The 22,476-nt window shown below is 40.4% G+C and overlaps 1 protein-coding gene across 2 annotated transcripts in view; it reads left to right on the top strand.

Moving 5' to 3' along the window:
- Positions 1 to 22,476, top strand: part of snx19b (sorting nexin 19b) — a 182,625-nt gene that overhangs the window by 38,618 nt on the left and 121,531 nt on the right. For both annotated transcript variants that reach the window (XM_041174199.1, XM_041174200.1), the window contains exon 8: positions 3,859 to 3,991. In XM_041174199.1, the coding sequence (XP_041030133.1) occupies positions 3,859 to 3,991 (133 nt within the window). The remainder of the gene's footprint in view (positions 1 to 3,858; positions 3,992 to 22,476) is intronic.

Here is a 22,476-nt window from a genome sequence, read left to right as displayed (position 1 = left end):
TTTAAAATTACTTTTATTAAATTCATAGTTTAGTAGATTCTACATTTTGTAATTCAGCATTATTTAAGAGCCGTCACAATCCTTGAAGGGATCTCATGCTAAAGTTTTCAAGAGGTAATTTTATTCTTGCACTGAATTGGGGGAAATCTCCATTTCAGCTTTTAATCCTCCATATTCTAAAGCTGTACTATAGAACATAGGAACAGATGGTTAGTTTTCACATGTACACTGATGATACCTAATTCTACCTTACCACCATCTCTCTGAACACCTCTGTTGTTGCTAAATTATCAGACTATCTATCCAACATCCAGTGCTGCTTGAGTAGAAATTCCCTCCAAATTAAGCGTTGGGAAAACTGAAGCCATTGTCTTCAGTCCCCACTCCAAACTCCATTATATTGCTACCAACCCCAACCATCTCCTTGGGAACTGCCAGAGCCTAAACCAGACTGCTTGTTGCTTTGGGGTCATCTTTGACCCTGTGATAAGCACGTATCCACCCCATTCCTGAGGCTGCCTTTTCCCATCTTTGTAACATCATCTGACTTCACCCATGTCTCAGCTGACCTGCTGAAACCCTCATGCATGCCTTTTTCCCTCTTGTCTTCACTATTCCAAAGCACGTCTGGCCATTCATTTTCTACCCTCCATAAATTTGAGACTATCCAATGCTTGTGTCCTTACTTGCAGCAAGTCCCACTCAGCCATCACCCCTGTGCTCACTGATCTACATTGCTCCTGATGAAGCAAAGCCCTGAGTTTAAAATTCTTATCCACATTTTCAAATCCTTCCATGGCCTTGTCCCTCCCTATCTCTGTAATCTCCTCCAGCTGCACATCCCTCCAAGATATCCGCGCTCATCATATTCAGGCCTCTTGAGCATTCCCAGTTTTAATTGCTGCACCATTGGTGCCTGTTCCTGGCCCTAAGCTCTGGAATTCTCTTTCTAAACCTCTCCACCTCTCTTCCTTTAAGATTCCCCTTTAAACCCACTTCTTCGACCAAGCTTTTAGCCTTTTGCCTGAACACTACCTTGAGTGGCTTGGTGTCTAATTTTGCTTTATTATGCTCCTGTCAAGTGCCTTGGGATGTTTTATTTCGTTAAAACCAGTAGATACATAAAGGTTGCTGTTGTCGTCGAGCTTGTTTCACCGCTCAATTTGAGGATGGCTGATCAGTATGTTAACTCCAGCTTCCTGCCTTGGTTGCATATCCTTGAATCTCCTTGCCCAACAAAAATCTATCAACTTCAGTTTTGAAATTTTGAATTAAACCAGTCTCAGTAGCTTTTTCAGGGAGGGAGAAGAAGCACTGCCTGATGTCACCCTTGAATGGCTTAGTTCTAATTTTGAGGTTGTGACCCTTGTGTTCTGGACTCTCCCACCAGAAAAAGTAGTTCTCTCTAACTATTCTATCATATCCTTTAAAAAGAGGTCTTTGTGCTGTTATTTTAGTTGACTCTCATTTGCCATTCAGTGGCTGGATACATTCCTCTAAGACCAAAATAACATTCTTGGGGATACAACAAAATAGAAACAGCCTTATCTACTTAAACTGTGCTGAGTTTAAGGAACTGTAATCTATACCTATCTCCACCAGGTGGAAGTATACTTCTGTTTTTACCACTCTTAAGGACTGGAAATGCAATGATCTAATCCAAGCATGTCTATAAATATTTCCTCCTACTTCGTCAAAACATTATTTATGATGTGAGTTTTGCAGTGATTATAATAAATATAATTTCTTCCTTAACAAGAGGAAAAAATGATATTGCTTAATACATCTGAGAAAGGGTGAATTCTTGGTATTAATGCTTTCTTTGCCTGCCCCAAAACCAGAAGTAACCATGTTTCACTTTAGCATGTGTCAAGGTTTAAAAAAAATCAATTCTTCGTCTTTCTTGACTAAACCTTCTGAAAATTTCTCTCTTTGCTTGTTGCAGTGACTTTTTTGGAGATTATGATGCCTTAGAATAGTTCGTAACTCACATGTGACTGATGCTACTAGAATATCTTAAAATTGTAAGAGTTGGCAAGAATTTGACAGTAAATAGTCATTTTCCATTTATGTCTGTTACTCCTACTGAGTGCAAATTAAGAAAGTTGCTAGTAAACTTGAAGTGTAATATTATCTGAATTTACCCAGATTAAAGAATATAAATTTCATAGGAATTATGTTTTAAGTTCAGTGGTTGACAGATTGTTTGATATGTTATGACTAGTATTTTGCATGTATAATGTGGTAGTTAATTCAATCCAAAGTTGATTTAGTAAAATTGTGGAAAAGAAGAATAAACCTGTTTTATATAGTGCCTTATCATGTTCTCAGAACATTCCAACATGTTTTACAGTCAGTGGATTACTTTTGAAAGGTAGTCACTGCTATGTAGACAAGCATGACAAGGTTCCACATACAACAAATTAATGAATGACAGATAATTTTGGTGATTGTTCAGGAGTGAATTTTGGCCAGGAGACAGGAAGAACTCTTTGCTGTCCTTCAGATAGTGTTATGTGATCTTTTACAATTTCACGAACAGACAAGTGGTGCCTTAGTTTAACGTGTCACCTGGCAGGCGGCACCTCCCACTTTGTAGTACTCCTTCTGTGCTGCAGTACACTGTCATCTTAGAATATGTGCTCAAGCCTGCAGTGCAACTTGAACCAGTAACCTTCTTGCTTAGAGGCAAGAGTGTTGCCAACTGAGTCAAGTATACATACTTGGGGATAAAACAAAATAAACATACTTTTGATATTAACACTTAGTGCAAAATAAATCCTTTTATCTCTGAGCTCCATGAAGTAGATTGCAACTGCACCTCTTTCCTTGTTGCTGTATTGTGTACTGACTATCTGATGTCCAGCTTTGGGCGAGCAGAATGTCCTCCATCTCACATCAGCAAGAGCAAGGGTATCCTGTTCAGTTCTCTCCAGAAATTCTGTGCCTTAGCCCTCAATTCTGTTCTAGCCCTTGACACTTGGTTCTTCTGAACCTGACTGTGTGCAGCTACTTAACTGTGAGCTGGATTTGTGTCAAAATCAAAAGTTGGGCCAAGTCTGTCACTAACTCACTCTATTTTGCGTTTTCGAATATTGCCTTCCTCTCTCCCCTTTTTCTTCTATCCTGTTGAAATCCTCATGCACTGCTTTGGCAATTACAGTCTCAACATTTTCGTAAGTCCTGCGTGTTGGTCTCCTGAGCTTCACCCTACAGAAACTCAAGCTCATCCAGTACCTGTGGCCTGTCCCACGTTAGTCACCTGAATGACCTTTCCAGCGCTCCCTGCCTTATTTGAACATACTTCTCCAGTGCTACACCTCAACTTAGCATCAGCTGTTATGCCCTCACATTCCAGAATTCTCTTTCTAAACTGCTCCATCTTGTCATGTTCTCTTTTCACCTTCCGCAATCCCCATAAAACCTATTTCTTTGACCAAACTTTTAACCACCTCTATTAAAGCTGGCTTGGTGTCTAGTTTGCCCTGTGTGAAGTTCGTTTTTGACAAAATAATTCTTGCAATATGGGCGCCAATAGCAAAGAATTTGTTGCACATCTTAGGAATGTTTTGGTGCATTAAAGCTCTAAGACCTTGCCATTTGTGAGCTGTGTTCTCAAACGCAGCCCTGATCCTTATTCGCTGCACATTCCATCCTTAATAGGTATATATAATTGTAAATAAATGACAAAAATAATAAATCTGTCCATTAGATCTAGAACGTGAAGTGTGTTTTAAAGCTGATGTAGTGAGAACATGAATTGGTTCTCACCTTTCTGATTTTGAACATTTATTTATGATCTCATTTATTTATGGTAACCATGTAATACTCATTTGTTTTCCTTTCCTTTTCAAACAGAGGGTTCTGAAACAGCCTTGGCAGATGTAGCATTGGATCTTCTTTGTTTGCTGATGAAAGATCACTGGAGCTGGCTATGTACTGAGAACATGCAAAAAGTCATTAGGCTGCTGTGTGGGACCCTGATAGAACGGTGGGTGAATTGTTATACATAATCGGTCCATGCACAAAAACAAATGCTATTTTTGAAAGCTAAAATTTCGCTCTGTGTGTGATGCTTGAGTCAGAATTTCCAGGTTGCAATCTGTTGATCTGACACTCAACTGAGTAAATTGAGGATAATGCCTCAGTAACTCACAGGTAAGGCGCATTGGAGCATTAAGTATTTGGGGTGTTTACAGATGAATGAAACCAAATGGTCACTTTTTAAGAGAATTCTTAAATTGAACTGCTGGTGAATGCAATGTGGTGGAGAAGGAAACTACTAAAACAAAGCCTTCATGTCTACCAGTTTTCTCAAGTCTATCACTGCAGCTTAGTGCATGAATTGAATATGAGTTTTAAGGATTTAAATTTTGAGGAAAATTTAAGGAAGCTGAGCTTGCTTCAGTTTGAAGAGGAGACTTTAAGGTGACTGAACCCAACTTTTCCAACATTGCAGAGGAAATTGACTGAATTTATCTAGCAATTGTTCAGCATTATGAAATGTTCAAAAACCAGGAAACATAGGTTTCAACATTAGAATCGAGACATTATTTCCCCTGGCTAGGGAATCAAGAACAAATGGACACAGTTTCAGGATAAGGGGTCGATCATTTAGGGCTGATATGAGAAATTTCTTCATTCAAACGGTTGTGAATCTTTGTAATTCTCTACCCTAGAGGGTTGTGGATACACCATCATTGAATATATTTAACGCTGAGAAAAACAGATTTTTGATGCCTCAGGGAATCAAGGGATTATGGGGAGCGGGCAGGAAAGTGGAGTTGAAGCCTAAGATCAACCGTGATTATATTGAATGGCGGAGCAGGCTCAACAGGCATTATGGTCTTCTGCTTTGATTTCTTATGTCCTTGTGAAGATTAGGATGATGAGGGAAACCAGCTGATAATTTTTACCCATATTCTAATAGAGTTGCAGCATGAATTAACAATTAGAGACACTTCCGGAGAGAGAAGGGTTTGAGGAAAAGGTGAGTCTGCTTTCCTCTGAGTATAAAGCCACAACAAAAAAATATCAAACTATTATCTTAAATCATTGACAGTTCAGTTAAAATTTTCAAGGAGGAAAACATATTCCAGACTGGGGAAAACATATTCCAGACTGGGGATGACTTGTGGTGGGAGGTAATTTCTGATGAAATCTTACTTAGTCTGATATCACGAGACCTTTTGGAAACAGGAAAAGGTTCTGTCTTAAAGAAGTCGTTATCAATTTACACTTTGTCACTTTTATAACAACAGACTTTTGCTTCTCAGCCTGTAGTTTACCATACCCTTGTATTTGATGTACCACATGGCTTCCTTTGGATGTTGGATGTTTCAATAAGATTATCACAGTGAATTTTTATTGTTTTATTTTTAAAACTTATTTCAAACAGCACAATGTGTTTAGCAAAGCACTCTTTATTTGTGTTATTTTTTAAAACTTAAGAACAACAGAAATAACTCTGTTTCTTACAAAGCTTCTCGTGGCCTTTTCCTTATCACCAGAATTTGGCCCTTTTAGAAATGTTTATGATGGTAAATAAAGTGCTTTATCTATCGCAAATTTGTTCGCAACAAATATAGAATGAAAGTTCAACAGTTCTTAGAAAAAAAGCTGTCACGATATTGTAACATTTACAAATATTAAATATAAGAATTTGTGGTGCCCAATGATAAGAATGGTATATAATATGTGGAGTGCAATTGAGAAAACTTAAGAGTTAGGGCTGAAACTGAAATAATAGTAGATGCCAGGGTGTCATTGTACTGGAGCAGCATGGGCTATGAGCACGTCTAGTTCTGGAATACAAGTCTTCAGCATTGGGGCTGGGATGTTGTCAGGGCCCATATTCAGTGTGGGCGGAACCCGAATGGAGCTGAAGCTGGGATTCGGAACCAGCTTTTCCATTCGATTACTCTTGGTATAAAATGTTAAGTGAATGATGTTGAACTGGGGTGCAAAATAAGTTTCCCAACATCAAATATATATTGACTAGATATTTAGAGTGATGAGCCATTTTCATACATCTGGTATAAACTCTTTCTATTTACCTAATTGTTAATAGTGTCTGGATTTATTAATTCAAAACTTGCAGTTTTGTTTCTGTGTTTAGTATTTCTTTTCCCTAATGGCAGTCTTCAAAGCAAAATATTGGTATGGTGTTCTTTAAAGCTTATGGGTCGTTTCAACAATTACCAGTTCAATATTTCAAAAGGTAATTGTAATAGAGAGTTCGTTCAGCAGTGTTGTTTAAGTGAATTAGTTTGTCAGCTTGTTTGCAGTTTACTTGGGGATGGCTTTACTTACTTTTCAGACTGAAAATTTTTGGTTGTTCTGTTTCTTTACCTGTTTCAATAAAATGTTCATTGTTCAGGGATGAAGAAAAGCTGGTGGGACATTAATAACTGATCTCACTTGGGGACTAAACTCCTGTATTTTAGTTATTCAAAATATATTTAAATGTAGAATCGCTATAAATTGACATTTAATTGCTAGTTTCATAATTGCGTACTAATACATTTTTTGCCATCTTACCTACCATTATATTCTTGCTGTTGTAAATATTGTAAGTATTTTAAAGAAGACTAAGCTAATGCTACTGCCATGTTGGAAAGTCTTGAACTGATACCATTAATATGGAAACTGCGTCATCTGCCTTAAGTTGACTGCTTTCCCCAGACTCCTTATGGATCACTTCATGACATTTAATATTCTGGTTCTGTTTAAGCTCACTGGTGACTAATGAATCAAATCTTGCTTATCCATCATTAGGAGTCAGGTGTTGCAGTTGATTAAGATGATAACCTTATTCATTGGCTGCCGCTGGCAATATTACATTTAAGTCAAATCAAAGGAATGAAAATGAGGGTCTCCTTAAACTAACAGCTGAGGGAATATTAATTTCAGGCTGCTATGGAGAAAACCATTCTAAATTCAGTGCCTGATTCAACAGCTTAAATATACTATTCCCTGTTTTCTGAAGCACAGAACCATGCTGAAATTTTTTCCTCAAGGCACTACGATGAAAGCAAATTGAACAAGAAATAAGGAAGACATCCTTATCTTCTTAGCATTACTTTGGTTCTCTTAGTATTTGAGGCGGAATTTACTGCAGCCTGTCGCAGTGGGAACCTCTTAATCGCGGAAGAGGCCTCGGGTCAGTCTCACGGAGGTGGCAAAACCTCCCGATAAAGTCAAAGGGCTGGATGGACTGACGTGAAGTTCCCGGCCACCAACAGTGGAATGCCAGTTGGGCTCGTTAATGAGCTGAGCTCACCTTTGGCCTGGGATCGCTCAATGATCCTGGGCCTCTGGTGGATGCATTGCCAGCTGCCACCACTGCTCCCGGTGGTGGCATGGCGATCAATCAGGAGCTGATGGCCTCTGGCCGCCAAATCTTTGCAGGCGAGATTTCCACTTCCGGGGTCCAATGGTGGCCACCTAAGTGCCTGAATGGCGCTTAAGACTGTCCGGCCTGCTCCATTAAACTGGCGGAAGTTCCCCGCTGGTTCATTGACTGGTGGGCTAGACCCCCATGGGCTATTTAAATCCCACCTATGGATTCATTCCAGTGCATTTGTGTGAAATATATAATTGTCTTTGCAGTTCTGCCTTTTTGACTGATATTGTAAATCTCACAGCTGGAATTTTCAAAGGCTGCGTTTGTTAGCAACGCAGCGCATGCGCAGTTCTAGTGTTTTACTCCATTGAGTCATTGTGAGCAACAGAGTAGGAGCAAAGATTAGCTCTTTAAAAAAATTTGCATTTTTATTTGCATTTTTGAAAATATGCCTTTGGTGTTTTCGAGAAAACATAGGGGAACATACAATTGGGAGTTTTAAAACCCAGATCCCTATCCGTGATTTAATTAGTACTGGGTACTGGGTGTAGGAGGAGAATTCTCCAAGGCAATTAGGGATGGGCAATAAATGTTGGCTTAGCCGGCAGTGCCCACATCCCATGAATGGTTATTAAAAAAAAATTCTGTGTATGAACTCTTTAAGTTGTTTGGAGCTGGGAGTTAGTGTTTCAGTGACACCCTGTGACTGGGTAAAACACTCCATTGTTACCAAAGACAACTCCAACAGGCTTTGTAAATAGATTCTCACATTCTTGCTTGTGACTGCAGTCAAAGCTGCTCTCAAACAAAGATTGAGAACAATTTTTCCAAACTTCAAGGTCCTGGAATAAACTGGGTGGGGCTTAGGAGCATGGAGCGGGGTTATGGTCCGGAAATCAGGAAGCATGGATTTCTTTGACCATCTTTAAGTTTTAACTCCTGCCAGTGTGAAACTTCTCCTATATAACATTAGGAAAGGGAAATAATAAATTGGGCATTTAATGTAATACCAACTGTTATAGGAATGTTGATCTATAATAACGTAATTGCATGTGACCCAAACACAGTCCATTGTTTCAGCTTCAATTTGTAATGCTAAATAAATTCCCATTTTATGTATGTAGAAGAGACTGATCCTGATGACTATAAAGCAGACCTGTGAACCCCCTGCCCCGTGAACTCCTCGTCACTGACCCTACCTCGATCTGCCTCCCAACCACGCTCTTCCCTCCAGCAACAGCATTAATCGCACTGCACCTTGGCTGAAGCCTTTATTGGGTCCTTCCCCAACCAACACAGCTCCCATGAGTTATTGATGCACATGCAGAGGGTACTGGCAGGCTGGGCGCAGCGGAGTGACATAATTGGATTTCTGAGCATGTGTGGACCAGTGCTTATGCGCAGTCGGGTATCAGTGTCCATCTTATGTTGGCAGGAGACACTATTTTTCAAAACTCACGGGGGTTGAATGACTTGTTAGTTCAGAAGTGTGAAAGGTGCATTTGCTGCAGCTGCATTATGACTAACTGATACTTCTTACTACCTCCAATAAAATAATATTTCTCAGTTAGTGCTTAGAAATGCTGCTCACGCCCACTATTTTTTGGATATATTTGAAATATTCTCAAAATCACCTTTCTCTTCCATTAGAATCAATTTGTAGATTTCAAACAAAACCTTATATCTGCCATTAAACCTTTGAAAATTAATATATTTTCTATCACGATGATAAAATGCAATATTAGGGAATCAGGGAGCAGTTTTCTTTTAAATATCTCTAAGCAAATAGTTTGTAAAAGAATCCATTTACTTTTAGAATGGTTTTGTTAGGTCTCAGGTTGGAACATAGGACTTAGGAGCAGAAGTAGGCCATTCAGCCCTTCGAGGCTGCTCCACCACTCAAGATCATGGCTGATCTGGTTGTGATCTCAACTCCACTTTGCCATCTGGCAGTCCATAACCCTTGACTTCCTTGTCTATCAAAAATCTGTCTAAACCTGCCTTGAATAAATTCAATGACCCAGCCTCCACTGCTTTCTGGGGAAGAGAATTCCACATACTGAAGACCCTTTGAGAGAAAGCAATCTCCTCATCTCCGTTCTAAACAGTTGAGTTCTTGTTCTTAAACTGTGTCTCCTGGTTCTAGTTTTTTCCACAAGTGGAAACTTCCTCCCGCTATCTACCCTGTCGAATCCCCTCAGGAGTTTATATGTTTTAATAAGATCACCTCTCATTCTTCTAAACTCCAATGGTATAGGCCTAACCTGCTCAACCTTGCTTCGTAACATAAACCCCTCATTCCAGGAAGGGAACCTTCTCTGAACTTCGACCACAACTATACCTTTTTTTAAATAAGGATGCCAAAACTGCACATAGTACTCCAAATGTGGTCTCACCAAGATCCTGTACAGCTAAGTAAAACTTTCCTGCTTTTATATTTTATTGCCTTTGCAATAAATGCCAACATTCCATTTGCCTTCCTAATGACTTGCTGTACCTGCATCCTAACTAACAGGAGAGAAATTGGAAATTAAGGAAAGGGAAAAAAATTGGATTAAAACTGGATATTAGGAAGGAAATACTGGCCTCATTAGGATATTACAGGTGAGCTGACCCCTTTCATGTCCCCAGAGACAGATTTCAGTGGTGCCAGCTTGGTCTTTGATGTCAGTTTTCGATGACAGGCAGAGGCGATTGGGAAGGTTCAAGAGAAAAGAAACACAAACACAAGGAGGCCAATTTATTTAGAACCTTGGTTTTAGCACTGAATAATGTGCACAGCTCTGGTCCTCACATGATAAAAAGCATCAAGGTGCCGGATCAAACCGATAACACGTTCCATTGACTCCTATCGAAGCTAAGACTTTGAAGCCTGCATCCTATGGTCAGTGATATCACCATCATTCATGTCAACAGGACTGTCTATAGAAGAGAGGAGAGACAAGTTAAGATGGCAACATCTCGGCTTGCTGCCTACACAGTGACATGCAAAGAATTGGTGTTAAATTTCAGGTGTGGTTTCAGGGAATGATTATTTGCTGAAGTAGGAAGAACAAGAAAAGTTGGCCACAAATCCTCAGCTAGAACCAGGTTTCCAAACATCTCCTGTTTTCTTCATATCGTCCCTGTTCTGAATTTCTTATACCACCTCTTTCAAAAGAGTGAGAGGATTCATTTTGAGGGATCTCCCTTACAGCTTCTTACTTTCTTATAATTGACAGTCTTCCCCTAGAAGAACAATAGAAGAGGTTGAATAAACGGCATTGGCAAGAAGCCATTCAGCTTCAGCTGCTCTTATTTTGTTGATTAGCTGTGCATCAGTTTGTTGATCATTGTGTGCATGATTGCAAGAACAAAATTGTGCTGTATTATAATGGGAAAAAACAGGCAGAACAGTAATTCATGATGTGAGGATAACCAAAAGAGATGTTTAATAGAATGTTCTTTGCTGAATAATAAGACAGAATAACTTTCCAAGTTAATGTCGGGATGTGTTTGAGGTGAGAGTATGGGTCATGTCCTTCATGGCTGGAACAATGAAAGATGGTGAGGACATTAATATGGCAATGCAGCCACCTTCTTGGAACAATCCTGCTGGTATTCATAGCTTCTGTGAAGCATCTTGTCCAAATTTCCCTGGGATAGGGCAACCATCCCCAGGGAAGCGGATGTCCTTCCTCAGAAAAAGTCTTGCATTTATATAGTGCTTTCTTTTAAGACAGAGATCAGGAGAATATTTTTCTCCCAGAGGGTTGTGAGTATGTGGAATTCTCTTCCCCAGAAAGCAGTGGAGGCTGGGTCATTGAATTTGTTCAAGGCAGAGTTAGACAGATTGTTGATGGACAAGGAATTCAGGCATTATGGGGTGCAGATAGGAAAGTGGAGTTGAGACCACAACCAGATCAGCCATGATCCTAATGAATGGCAGATCTGGCTCGAAAGGCTGAATGGCCTATTGCTGCTCCTGAGTCCGATGTTCCTATGTTCATGACCACTGGACATCCAAAAGGTGCTTTATGCTCAATGAAGTATTTCTTGGAAGTGTCGTCACTGCTGTAATGCAGGAAAGTCAACTTGTTTAAGTGAATTTGCTCAAGTAAAACATGGGTAATCCTGTCAGACAGTGAAACTTATTACTCCTTTGGCTGTGGAAGTCGTCAGCAGTTCATCTCCCTCTTTGGCTACAATGTCACATCAAGATTCTGCTGATCTTTAAATCCTGAATAGTGTACCATTTCCTGTCTCCAAATGGACAAACTATCAAGTCCAGGCCTAATTCATGCACAAATGGTAATTAAACCGAACACACAGGGCAGAATTTAGCCCTCGATGGGCGGGCGGGCCCCACCGGCTCAGCGGCGGGTGGGCAGCCGAACTCTGCCCCCGAAACGGGCCCCGCCACCATTTTGAGTGGGCCGCCTGACTTGTGCTGGAGGGGGAGGGATTCCCCAATTGTCAAAGCGTGCTCTTTCGCGCATGCACGCGAAACAGTGCACTGCTCCCTGAGACTAAGTGCTGTCTCAGGGAGAGCGCTGACAGTTTGATAAACTTAAAAAAAAAAATAAAAATATTATTAACGTGTCCCTCCTGTGTGATAATGTCACACGAGATGGGACAAGTTAATAAATATGATTAAAACTTTATTAAAGTTTTTTTAAAACAGACACGAAACCTCATCCCGCCAGTAAATGAGGTTTCATGTTTTTTCAGAAGCCCACTGGGGCTCCTGGCCTGCCCGCCAGCCTTAAGGTTGGACGGGCAGGGCCTTTAATTGGCTTAATTATCCTGTCAATGGCCTCAATTGGCCATTGACAGGTCGGCGGGCGGACAGCTGATTTCGCTGACCACCCGCCTTCCTGAATATTGAAATGGGCCGGGATTGGTTCGCCCCAACATCACCCCGCGTCATTTTTGCGTCGGCGAGCAGGCCCCGCCCCCCCCCCCCCCAACCCGCCGACGGAAAAATTCTGGCCACAAACTTGGCCAGTTCACTGCTTGTGATTTCAGGCAGTCAGTCCCAAGACCTGATGCCAAAATTGACCTCTCAGTGTCTGTACCCTTGAACTTGAAAAATAACATTAGGAACCTAGGGCATTGGTGAGACTGCATCTTGAATACAGTGTGCAGTTTGGTCTCCTTATTTAGGGAAGGATGCAAATCCGTTGGAAGAGACAATTTAGAGGAGGTTTACTAGATTGATACCTGGAATGAGTGGGTTGTTTTATGAGGATAGATTGGGCAGGCTGGGCTTGTTCCACTGGAGTTTAGAAGAATGAGGAGTGACTTGGTTGAAGTATATAAGATCCTGAATGGCCTTGACAAGGTGGAGAGGGGAAAGGATGTTTCATCTTGCTGGTGAGTCCAGAACTAGGAGGCACTATTTTAAAATTAGGGGTCACCCTTCTAGGACAGAGATGAGGAGAAATTTTTTCTGAGGGTTCTGTGACTTTGGAACTCAGCCTCAGAAAGCGGTGAAGGCGGGGCCACTGAATATTTTTAAGGCAGAGGTAGCTGGATTCTTGTTAGGCAAGGGAATCACAGGTTATCAGAGGTAGATGGGAATGTGGAACTCGAAACACAAACAGATCAGCCGTGATCTTATTGAATGATGGAGCAGGCTCGAGAGGCCAAACAACCTACTTCTCCTACTTCATATGTTCGTGTGAACCACACTTAAAGCAAAAAGAGAAAGTCAGTCTGATGTTTCATCTACTGTCTGAGCTAGAGCTTGGAGAGAAATTATATTCTATTTGATCGATATAGGAACAGAATTGCTTCTCAGCAATCATGATTGAAAAACACAAAATAACCTATTAATTTTATCATTGGTTCTGACCTGTAGTAAATTGGGAGATCTAAATAGTGATGAATGAAATAATTATAATTTGCAAAACAATTTTAAGCTCTACACCTCAAAAAAAATACTGACACAATTTTCTTTTAAAGAGCACTTAGGGCAGCTGTGAAACTGAGCAACCAAGCTTTGATAAGATTCTGTCCCTGTCTTTTTGAGAAGCTGCCCCTTTGCTAAAGTTTTCCATTGAGGTAATAATTCTTTGTAACACGAAGTAAAAGATGTGACATTCCAATTTGCTAGATCGGCTGAACTGTGAAATATGAAATAATGTCTGTGTGGATTGGCATGTTCACAGTTTATGAATTGCTTAGCACATAGTGTTACATTGAGCAGACCAATATCTGAGTGAGATCTTGCAAATAATTTATATAATTAAAACTTTGTTTGTATGGGATAGGTCGATTAGTCACCGATGAAAAATGAAAATATCTAAAACCCAGTACATGCTGTTCTTATTTGGAATAAATACAGTACCATGGAATGTAAAAATATCTATTGTACTCTTCCATCAGCTTTCCACAAATGAGAGTTGCCTGGTGAGGGTCATGAAGAAACATAAGTTCAAGGGTTCTGTAGTCGTGAGTTTGAAAATGTATTTGAAACTTCAGCCTTGTGGTACAATGATTTTCAGGTATACAGCAATTTCACAAACCAAAGACTGCACAAAGTCAAATTTTGAAGATTAATTTAAACATAATTTTTCATTTGAATGACTTTGGGAGTTCCACGTGAGTAATTAATTTCTCGGCTTATAGTGCTGGCTCATTAGCTTTATCATCTATTTGCAGGACTTCTTGGCATAATCCTGTGCCATTTTCAATTAGATTTGAGATAATATCAGATATTTTACTTTGTACATATGAAAACTTAAAATTTTTAGAATTGTCCAGGACTTCTGATAGATTCATTTCTCAACTTGGGATGAAGGATTTGAAAACAATAGTTGAATTTGTGTTTGACTGACTTAAGGGAAGTACAATTAAGGTGTTCACTTCACGAAAGTGAAAAGCCAGAGGAATTCTGATAAAATAACCAACACCTTGGCTTTTCTGGAGTGCAACAAGGTGGTTAGAGATTTATGAATAGCAGTTCTATCTCAAGGAAAGAAGGCCGTTGGCAGATGATATGTGGGCAGGGACCCAATGGAGCAGACCAGTGAGGAAAGGAAAAGTCCAACTTTATTAGTAGGATAAATTATCAGTGGGTTAGAGAGGATGAATACAGCTGCAACTTGGAGTACAGTTCAGTATGGTGTCTCTCTGGGTGCTAGAGTGAACAATATAAAGAAGTGTGTGGATGGACTTTTGGGATGGTTCAATAAACAGCCAATGGTCGATGTGGGAATTGATGATGATAGTGGGATGGAGGAAACGGGCCACTCAGATACAGACCTAAGGTGCGATATAGTTCTGTAATAAGTCGTGCTCAGTTTTATAAAGTAACAGAAAAGACCTTAAGGCTGTTATTCTCAAGAATACAACCTGTACCACATGCTAAGGCAGCATAAGATTTGAATGCCTGGTTGGGAAAGTGGTATTGTCGGGAAGATTATAAGTTGAAGGCATTGGTGTCAGTTTTGAAGTTTGTTGTTGAGTAAGGTTAGATCTGGACTATTGGCACCAATATTTTGAAACTAAGAATAAATGAAGTTTAAATTCCGTCAGATAGAGATTTTCATCAGAGTATATGGGGGAAAAATAAAGAATAAATGCTGTGATGGGGCAAAATAGTTTAAAATAGGAACCTTGGATTTCAGTTTAGAGAATGTGCTTTAGGCCAGTAAGGAAGAAGTTAAGAAACATGACAGTGAAGGAAACATACAGAAAATACAGAAGGGAAAATAGTTTTGAGGGGTATGAATTGATCATTGGTTTATATGCAAATAACAGCAGAAGAGCAGTTGAGAATGGGAGACACTGGACTGGAATTTTTGGAACAAAAACAGAATTACCTGGAAAAACTCAGCAGGTCTGGCAGCATCGGCGGAGAAGAAAAGAGTTGACGTTTCGAGTCCTCATGACCCTTCGACAGAACTTGAGTTCGAGTCCAAGAAAGAGTTGAAATATAAGCTGGTTTAAGGTGTGTGGGGGGTGGGGGGCGGAGAGAGAGAGAGAGAAGTGGAGGGGGTTGGTGTGGTTGTAGGGACAAACAAGCAGTGATAGAAGCAGATCATCAAAAGATGTCACAAACAACAGTACAAAAGAACACATAGGTGTTAAATTGGTGATATTATCTAAACGAATGTGCTAATTAAGAATGGATGGTAGGCCACTCAAGGTATAGCTCTAGTGGGGGTGGGGAGAGCATAAAAGAATTTTTGGAGCCTGCTGGAGTGGACAAGATGGCAGGTGGGCACGGAAAATTGTTCAGGAGGCTACACTTAGGATTCCCGACGGTGGGAAAACTATAGTAATTTAATTCAGTGGCAAGAAGGTAACAAGGTGGGAAACTCATCTGATAGCAGTGGGAACTTCATTTCTTCATACACTTAATTGCCCACTGGAATATAAATTAAATGCAATTCGGTAGATTTTAATCCTGTCTCCCCGATTTAGTGAAACTTACACATGTCCCTCATACCTTCGATGAAAGCTGCTAACTTATACAGGCACACTTGCTCAAAACTGGCAGCCTTGGGACCTAGCTTATGCCGAATTTGCCGGATTTCGGGGTGGGCACTTTAGGTAGTAGGCTGTCCTGGTCAATCCAGGTCATGTAGAGTCAAAGGGTCGCTTAGACTGCGGGAATAGACCGGCGCACAAGCAGTGAAGAGGATAAGTAGTCCAGTACCATGCGGTGCCTAGTCGAATTGTCCAGATAAGTTTATTTTAAATGAGTAAAATAAAAATAATGATGCATGGCACATAATAAAAATGTGTGCTTTTTGGACAATGCTGGTTTTTAGACAGCTGGTTTTGAGAGCATGGTTCCTTAATGTGGCTTCCTTAACTCACAGGGCACTGGGTTGATCTTAGAGAACTTTTCTCTGTGTAAGAACTTGCTGAGCTGACATTCTAAGGAGCGGAGTTTCTCACGGTCAGAGCTGTGCCCTGCCATGTGGTCAAGTGGCAAGCCCATTGACCCGCATTCATGAGCTTTCTGCCCATAATTCGGTTCAGTCGACAACCACGGACCCATGCCAGATCCCCAATGACTTTCAGACCCACCAGCGGGTGCCAAGACGGTAGGACTAAATCCAGCCCATTAATTAAAATGGAAGAATATTCTGTTACTGCCTTCATGAAAATATAGCTTCAGCCAAAGCAAGAATGGGAAGTAAATATTCTTGCTTCTAAAGTGTTCAGCTGAGTAAAGAAGGAAAGGAAGGTAGGAGGTGTAGCCTGGTTATTTAGGGACAGAACTGCTGTCATATAAAGTTTTTAATCAACATAGTTTTGTACAGTTTGTCTGGGTTGAGCTAAAGAATAATAAGGGATATCTTGTCATATTGGAAATAGATATATCCCATTAAGTAGCCCATAGTGTTCGCTTTGAAATTGATAAAGAAATAAAAGGAGTCGTAGCTGAAGGTTTTTGACTAAAAACGGCTTATTCAGCGCATGAAAGTGGACCTGGCCTACATTAATTGATTGAAAAACTGCCAGATCAAATATTAGACCAGCAGTAGCAAGCATTTAAATGAAAGATGGACAAGGTACACGCTAAATACCTTTTTTTTTTGGTGAATGGGTGTTTGAATTTTTTGTGTGTTGGGGCTCACATTTCTGTTTAATCATTCACTTTGACAAGAGGACTTGGATCCTAACTCCAAAAGGTTAGAGATTCTGAGTGTATGACTGAGTATAAAATCCAGCTGAGAAAAATTTGTAAGAACAGCTTTTGTTTCTGCTGACATTTAATGATTGTACTTTAAATGAGTCTGTCAGTCATAATCACTTCCTAGTGGAGTGGAGTCTACAGCACAGTTGTCTCCTGATGTTTCAGTGATTAATGGATCCTCTTTGAAACGTGTATAAACATAAAAACCTGAAGAAGGAAGTGGGGTCTAGTAATGGAGAGAAAGCTCTTCGAAGTTTGAGGTTGAAGCGCATTGATAGAACATTGTGAAGGAATCATGTATTATCACTCAATCATGCATTATTTCTGGTCAGTGTCATAACTAGACCTGGAATATTTAATGTTGTCATTTGATAAAAAAATGAAAAGAGCAATACTTTGTATTATTCCTTCTTTCTATAAATGTCAACGAGGCTAAAACTTCACTGCAGTTCTATGTTGTTTTTCTGTACAACTGCTTTAAGATGTCTGCAACATGAATTAACTAAAGAATGTGCAGGAACTGAGTTCTGAAGAGAAACAGATAGATGGAATGTAATTTTATCCCATTACTTTTTTCAGCTTGATATTATTACTGTGCTAACTGCCTACCAAACAATCGTTTTTGCAATAAATATAGCTACAATTGTGCATCGAGCTGAATATCCTTTTCTGTACTAGGACACACATAATGAAACATCATTTAGTAAATAAATACGCAAACCCAGTTTTAATTCATTTCTGACCTGCTTTTGCATTACCATGCTAGAATTTTATGAAGAAAAAATAGCCACACAAAGGAGGTAAATTTTTCGTTAAAAAATGAGTTCTTGCCAAATGGATGAAGCAAAATCAAACATAAGAAATAAAATCATGGCTATAAGGCTATTGAGAATTGCTTACTCATGTGTTGTATCTGATTTAAAAAGAGGTTTGAGACTCTCTGTTGCATTTCAGGCATCACACTTTGTCCAACATGCAAATTTCTGTCATTTAACAATACTAGCGAGAAAGCAAGTCATTTTGTATAGAATCATACAGAACATGCAGCACAGAAATAGGGCTAGGTTCACATGAGGAGAGATTTGGAAATTTAAAGAGAGAGAACAAGGCAAATCGTGCAGGGTAGTGATACAGGTAGTGGTAACCAGAATGTGACGAGAAGGGGCAGAGTATACAAACACCGAGAGTGCACCAGAAGTATCAGAGCAAAGGAAAATGGCTTTAAACTAACAGGGGGAGGAGATTTAGAAATCCAAAGATAAAAGTTGAGGCAATGGAAAGGCATATCAATGTGGATAATGACAAGGGAAAGGAAGGGACAGAGAGTTTAATAGTGTATCAGTGAGTAAGATCCATGCAAAAAATAGTGGTTAAAAAAGTAAAATTGAAGTCATTCTATCTGAATGCACACCGCATCCATAATAAGATAGATGAACTAGTGGCACAAATAGAGATAAATGGTTTAGATCTAATCACCATTACAGAGATTTGGTAAGAATTGACCAAAGTTGGGAAATAAATATTCCAGGGGTCATAACATTTCAAAAAGGCATACAGAATGAAAAAGGAACATCTGCAACTCTCTCTTTTGCACAGTTTACTGTGCAACGAGGTGGCGTTAATAATTAATGTCATAGTATGAGATCCAACAAATCCCCAGTACCTGATGGCTCACATCCTAGGCTTTTAAAAGAGATAGCTGCAGAGATAGTGGATGTGCTGGCTTTCAATTTCTAGAATTCTGTAGGCTCTGGAACGGCCCCAGCAGATTGGAAGTTTGCCAATGTAACAGCATTATTCAAGAAAGGAAGATGAGACAAAGTAGGGAGTTACAGGCCAGTTAGCCTGACATCAGTCATTGAGAAAGTGTTGGAATCTATTATTTAGGAAACCTTAACAATGCGCTTAGAAAAACATTGTTTGATTAGAACAAGTCAACATGGTTTAACAAAAGGGAAATCCTATTTGACAAATTTACTCTTTTTTTTGAGGATGTTACTAGCAGGGCAGATAAAAGTGAACCGGTAGATGTAATATATTTCGAAAAGGCATGCGGTAAGGTGCCATACAGAAGCCTAAGGCATAAGATAAGAGCTCAAGGAGTTGGAGGTGATATATTAACATGGATAGATAATTCGTTAACGGTCAGGAATCAAAGAGTAGGGATGAATGGGGCATGTTCAATTTGGTAGGCTGTGACTAGTGGAGCACTGCAAAGATCAGGACTGGGGCCTCAACAATTACATATAATTGTACGAACATACGAACTAGGAGCAGGAGTAGGCTACTTGGCCCTATAAGCCTGCTCTGCCATTCGATAAGACCATGGCTAGTCTGAATGTAACCTCAACTCCACATTCCTGCCTAACCCTGAGAACCTTTCACCCCCCTTCCTTGCTTATCAAGAATCTATCAACCTCTGCCTTAAAAATATCCATAGAATCTGCTTCTATTGCCTTTTGAAGAAGAGTTCGAAAGGCTTACAACCCTCTGAGAGAAAAAATTTCTGCTCATCTAAACGAGCAACCTCTTTTATTTTAAACAGTGCCCCCTGGTACCAGGTTCTCCCACAAGAATAAACGTCCTCTCCGCATCGATCCTGTCAAGACCCCTCAGGATCTTATATGTTTCAATCAAGTCACCTCTTACTCTTCTAAACTCTAGCCGGCACAAGCCTAACCTGTCATAAGACAACACAGGCAATCCAGGTATTAGTTTAGTAAGCCTTCTCTGAACTGCTTCCAACGCATTTACATCCTTCCTTAAATAAGGAGACCAATACTGTACACAGTACTCCAGATGTGGTCTCACCAATGCCCTGTACAACTGAAGCATAACCTCCCTACTTTTGTATTCAATTCTCCTCGCAATAAATGATAACATTCTATTAGCTTTCCTAATTACTTGCTGTACCTGCATACTAGCCTTTTGCGATTCATGAAGTAGGACACCTAGACCCCTCTGCATCTCAGAGCTTTCCATTTAGTTAATATACTTCTTTATTTTTCCTGCCAAAATGGACAATTTCTCACTTCCCCACATTATACTCCATTTGTCAGATCTTTGCCTACCTACCTGTATTACTTTATAGCCTCCTTGTGTCCTCTTCACATCTTACCATCCTACCTATCTTTGTGCCATTGGGAAATTTAGCAACCATTATGTCGGTCTCTTCATTCAAGTCATTTATATAAATTGTAAAAAGTTGAGGCCCCAGCTGTGATCCTGTGGCACGCCACTTGTTACATCTTGCCAACCAGAAAAAGGCCAATTTATGCCTACCCTCTGTTTCCTGTTAGCTAGCCAATCTTCCATCCATGCCAATATGTTACCCTCTACACCATGAACTTTTATTTTCTGCAATAACCTTTGATGTGGCATCTTATTAAATGCCTTCTGGAAATCTAAATACAGTACATTCACTGGTTCTCCTTTATCCACAGCATATGTTATTTCTTTAAAGAACTTCAATTAATTGGTTCAACATGATTTCCCTTTCAGAAAACCATGTTGACTCTGCCTGATTACCCTGATTTTATCCAAGTGCTCTGCTATAATGTCTTTAATAATAGCTTCTAACATTTTCCCTATAATGGATGTTAAGCTAACTGGCCTGAAGTTTCCTGCTTCCTGTCTCCCTTTTTGAATAATGACTTAGATGAAGAGACAGAGTAATGTATTTAGGTTTGCTGATGAAACAAAGCGATGTGGGAATGTAAGCTGTGAGGAGGACACAGAGGCTGCCAAGAGGTAAAGACATGTTATGTGAGTTGGCAACAAGATAGCAGATAGAGTATAATGTGGGGAAGTGTGAGGTTATTCACTTTGATTGTGAGAATAGAAAAGCAAAATATTTTTTAAAGGTGTGAAATTTGTAAATGTTGATGTTCTGAGAGACATTGGGTGCACTTGTACAAGGAGCACAAGAAGTTAGCATGGAGGCACAGCTAGCAGTTAGGAAAGCAAAGGGCATGTTGGCCTTTATTGCAAGGGGATTGGAGTACAAAAATAAATAAGTCTTGCTACAATTGTTTGGGGCTTTGTTGAGACCTCACCTGGAATACTGTGTGCAATTTTGGTCTGCATATTTAAGGAAGAAAGAATATACTTGCATTGGATGCAGTACAGTGAAGGTTCACTAGAATGGTCCCTGGGTTGAGATGGTTGCCCTGTGATGAAAGGCTGAATAAATTGAGTCTATATTGTCTGGAGTTTAGAAGAATTGAAACATTTAAGGTTATGAAGGGGCTTGCCAGGGTAGATACTGAGACACTGGGGAAAATTTTCCCCTCTTTGGGGTTGGGGGGGGGATTGAGTGGGTGTGGGCAGGCGCACCTCTGATCGGTGCCCCCGATTGGGGGCACGCCACCATTTTACATGCGCAGGTCAATTAAGGCCAGACCAACCAGGCGTCTGCCAGGAAATGCTATGCGCTCCCTGTGCGGGGGGATTCCCTCAGACAAGTGTGCGCGAAAGAGCGCACTGACCTTCCTGAGGCTAAGTGCTGCCTCGGGGAGATCTGCTCCAAATTTTAAAATGTTAAGCAAATGATAGTAACATTTCCCTGACATGTCCCCTCATGTGACACTGTCACATGAGTTGGGACATGTCCATCACTTTTACTGAAACCTTTATTAAATATTTAAAAACCCTCATGAAATCTCGTCCCGCCCGCGGATGAGGTTTCATGCTTTTTCTTAAGCCCACCAGGGCTCCTGGCCAGCCCGCCAACCCTAAGGTTGGATGGGCAGGTCCATTAACGAGGTTAATTACTTTTTAAGTGGCCTCAATAGGCCGTTGACAGGTTGTCGGGCGCGCAACTGACTTGGCTGTGCCCCCACCGACCTGAAAATGGAAATGACATGGAGTGACGTCGGGAGTTCCACCCAACGTCATCCCGTGTCATTTTATGCGTCAGTGAGCGGTCCCTGTCCCTGCTCGCCAACCGGAAGATCTTCCCCACTGTTTCCCTTGGCTGGGGAATCTAAAACAAGGGGCGCAGTTTCAAGATAAGGGACCAATCATTTAGGACTGAGACGAAGAGAAATTCCTTGGCTCCAAAAGTTGTGAATCTTTGAAATTCTCTACCCAGTGGATTGTGGATGTGCCGTCATTGAATATATTTACAGTTGAGATAGACATATTTTTGGTCTCTTGGAATTGAGGGATGTGAGGATCAGGCAGCAAATTGGATTTGAAGCCCAAGATCGGTCATTATCATATTGAATGGCAGAGCAGGTTTGACTTCTCCTCCCTTTTCTATGTTCTTAAGTCCTTTCAGCCCAACTGGCCTGTGGTGGTGTTTACACTCTACACAAACCTGCTCCCATCCTACTTCAGCTTGCAGTAAGTGCATATCCTTCTATTCCTTGCTCCCTCCTATACTTAACCAGTTTCCATGTTAACATTGGCTCAGTTGTTATCGCACCCGCCTCTTGAGTCAGAAGGATGTGGGCTCAAGTCCCAGTCCAGGATTAGAGCACCAAAAGCAAAG

The sequence above is a fragment of the Carcharodon carcharias genome, chromosome 25 (assembly GCF_017639515.1).
Source record: "Carcharodon carcharias isolate sCarCar2 chromosome 25, sCarCar2.pri, whole genome shotgun sequence".
Lineage (NCBI taxonomy): Eukaryota > Metazoa > Chordata > Chondrichthyes > Lamniformes > Lamnidae > Carcharodon > Carcharodon carcharias.
Note: the sequence above shows the minus strand (reverse complement) of the source record. Positions and strands in the feature narration are given on the sequence as shown.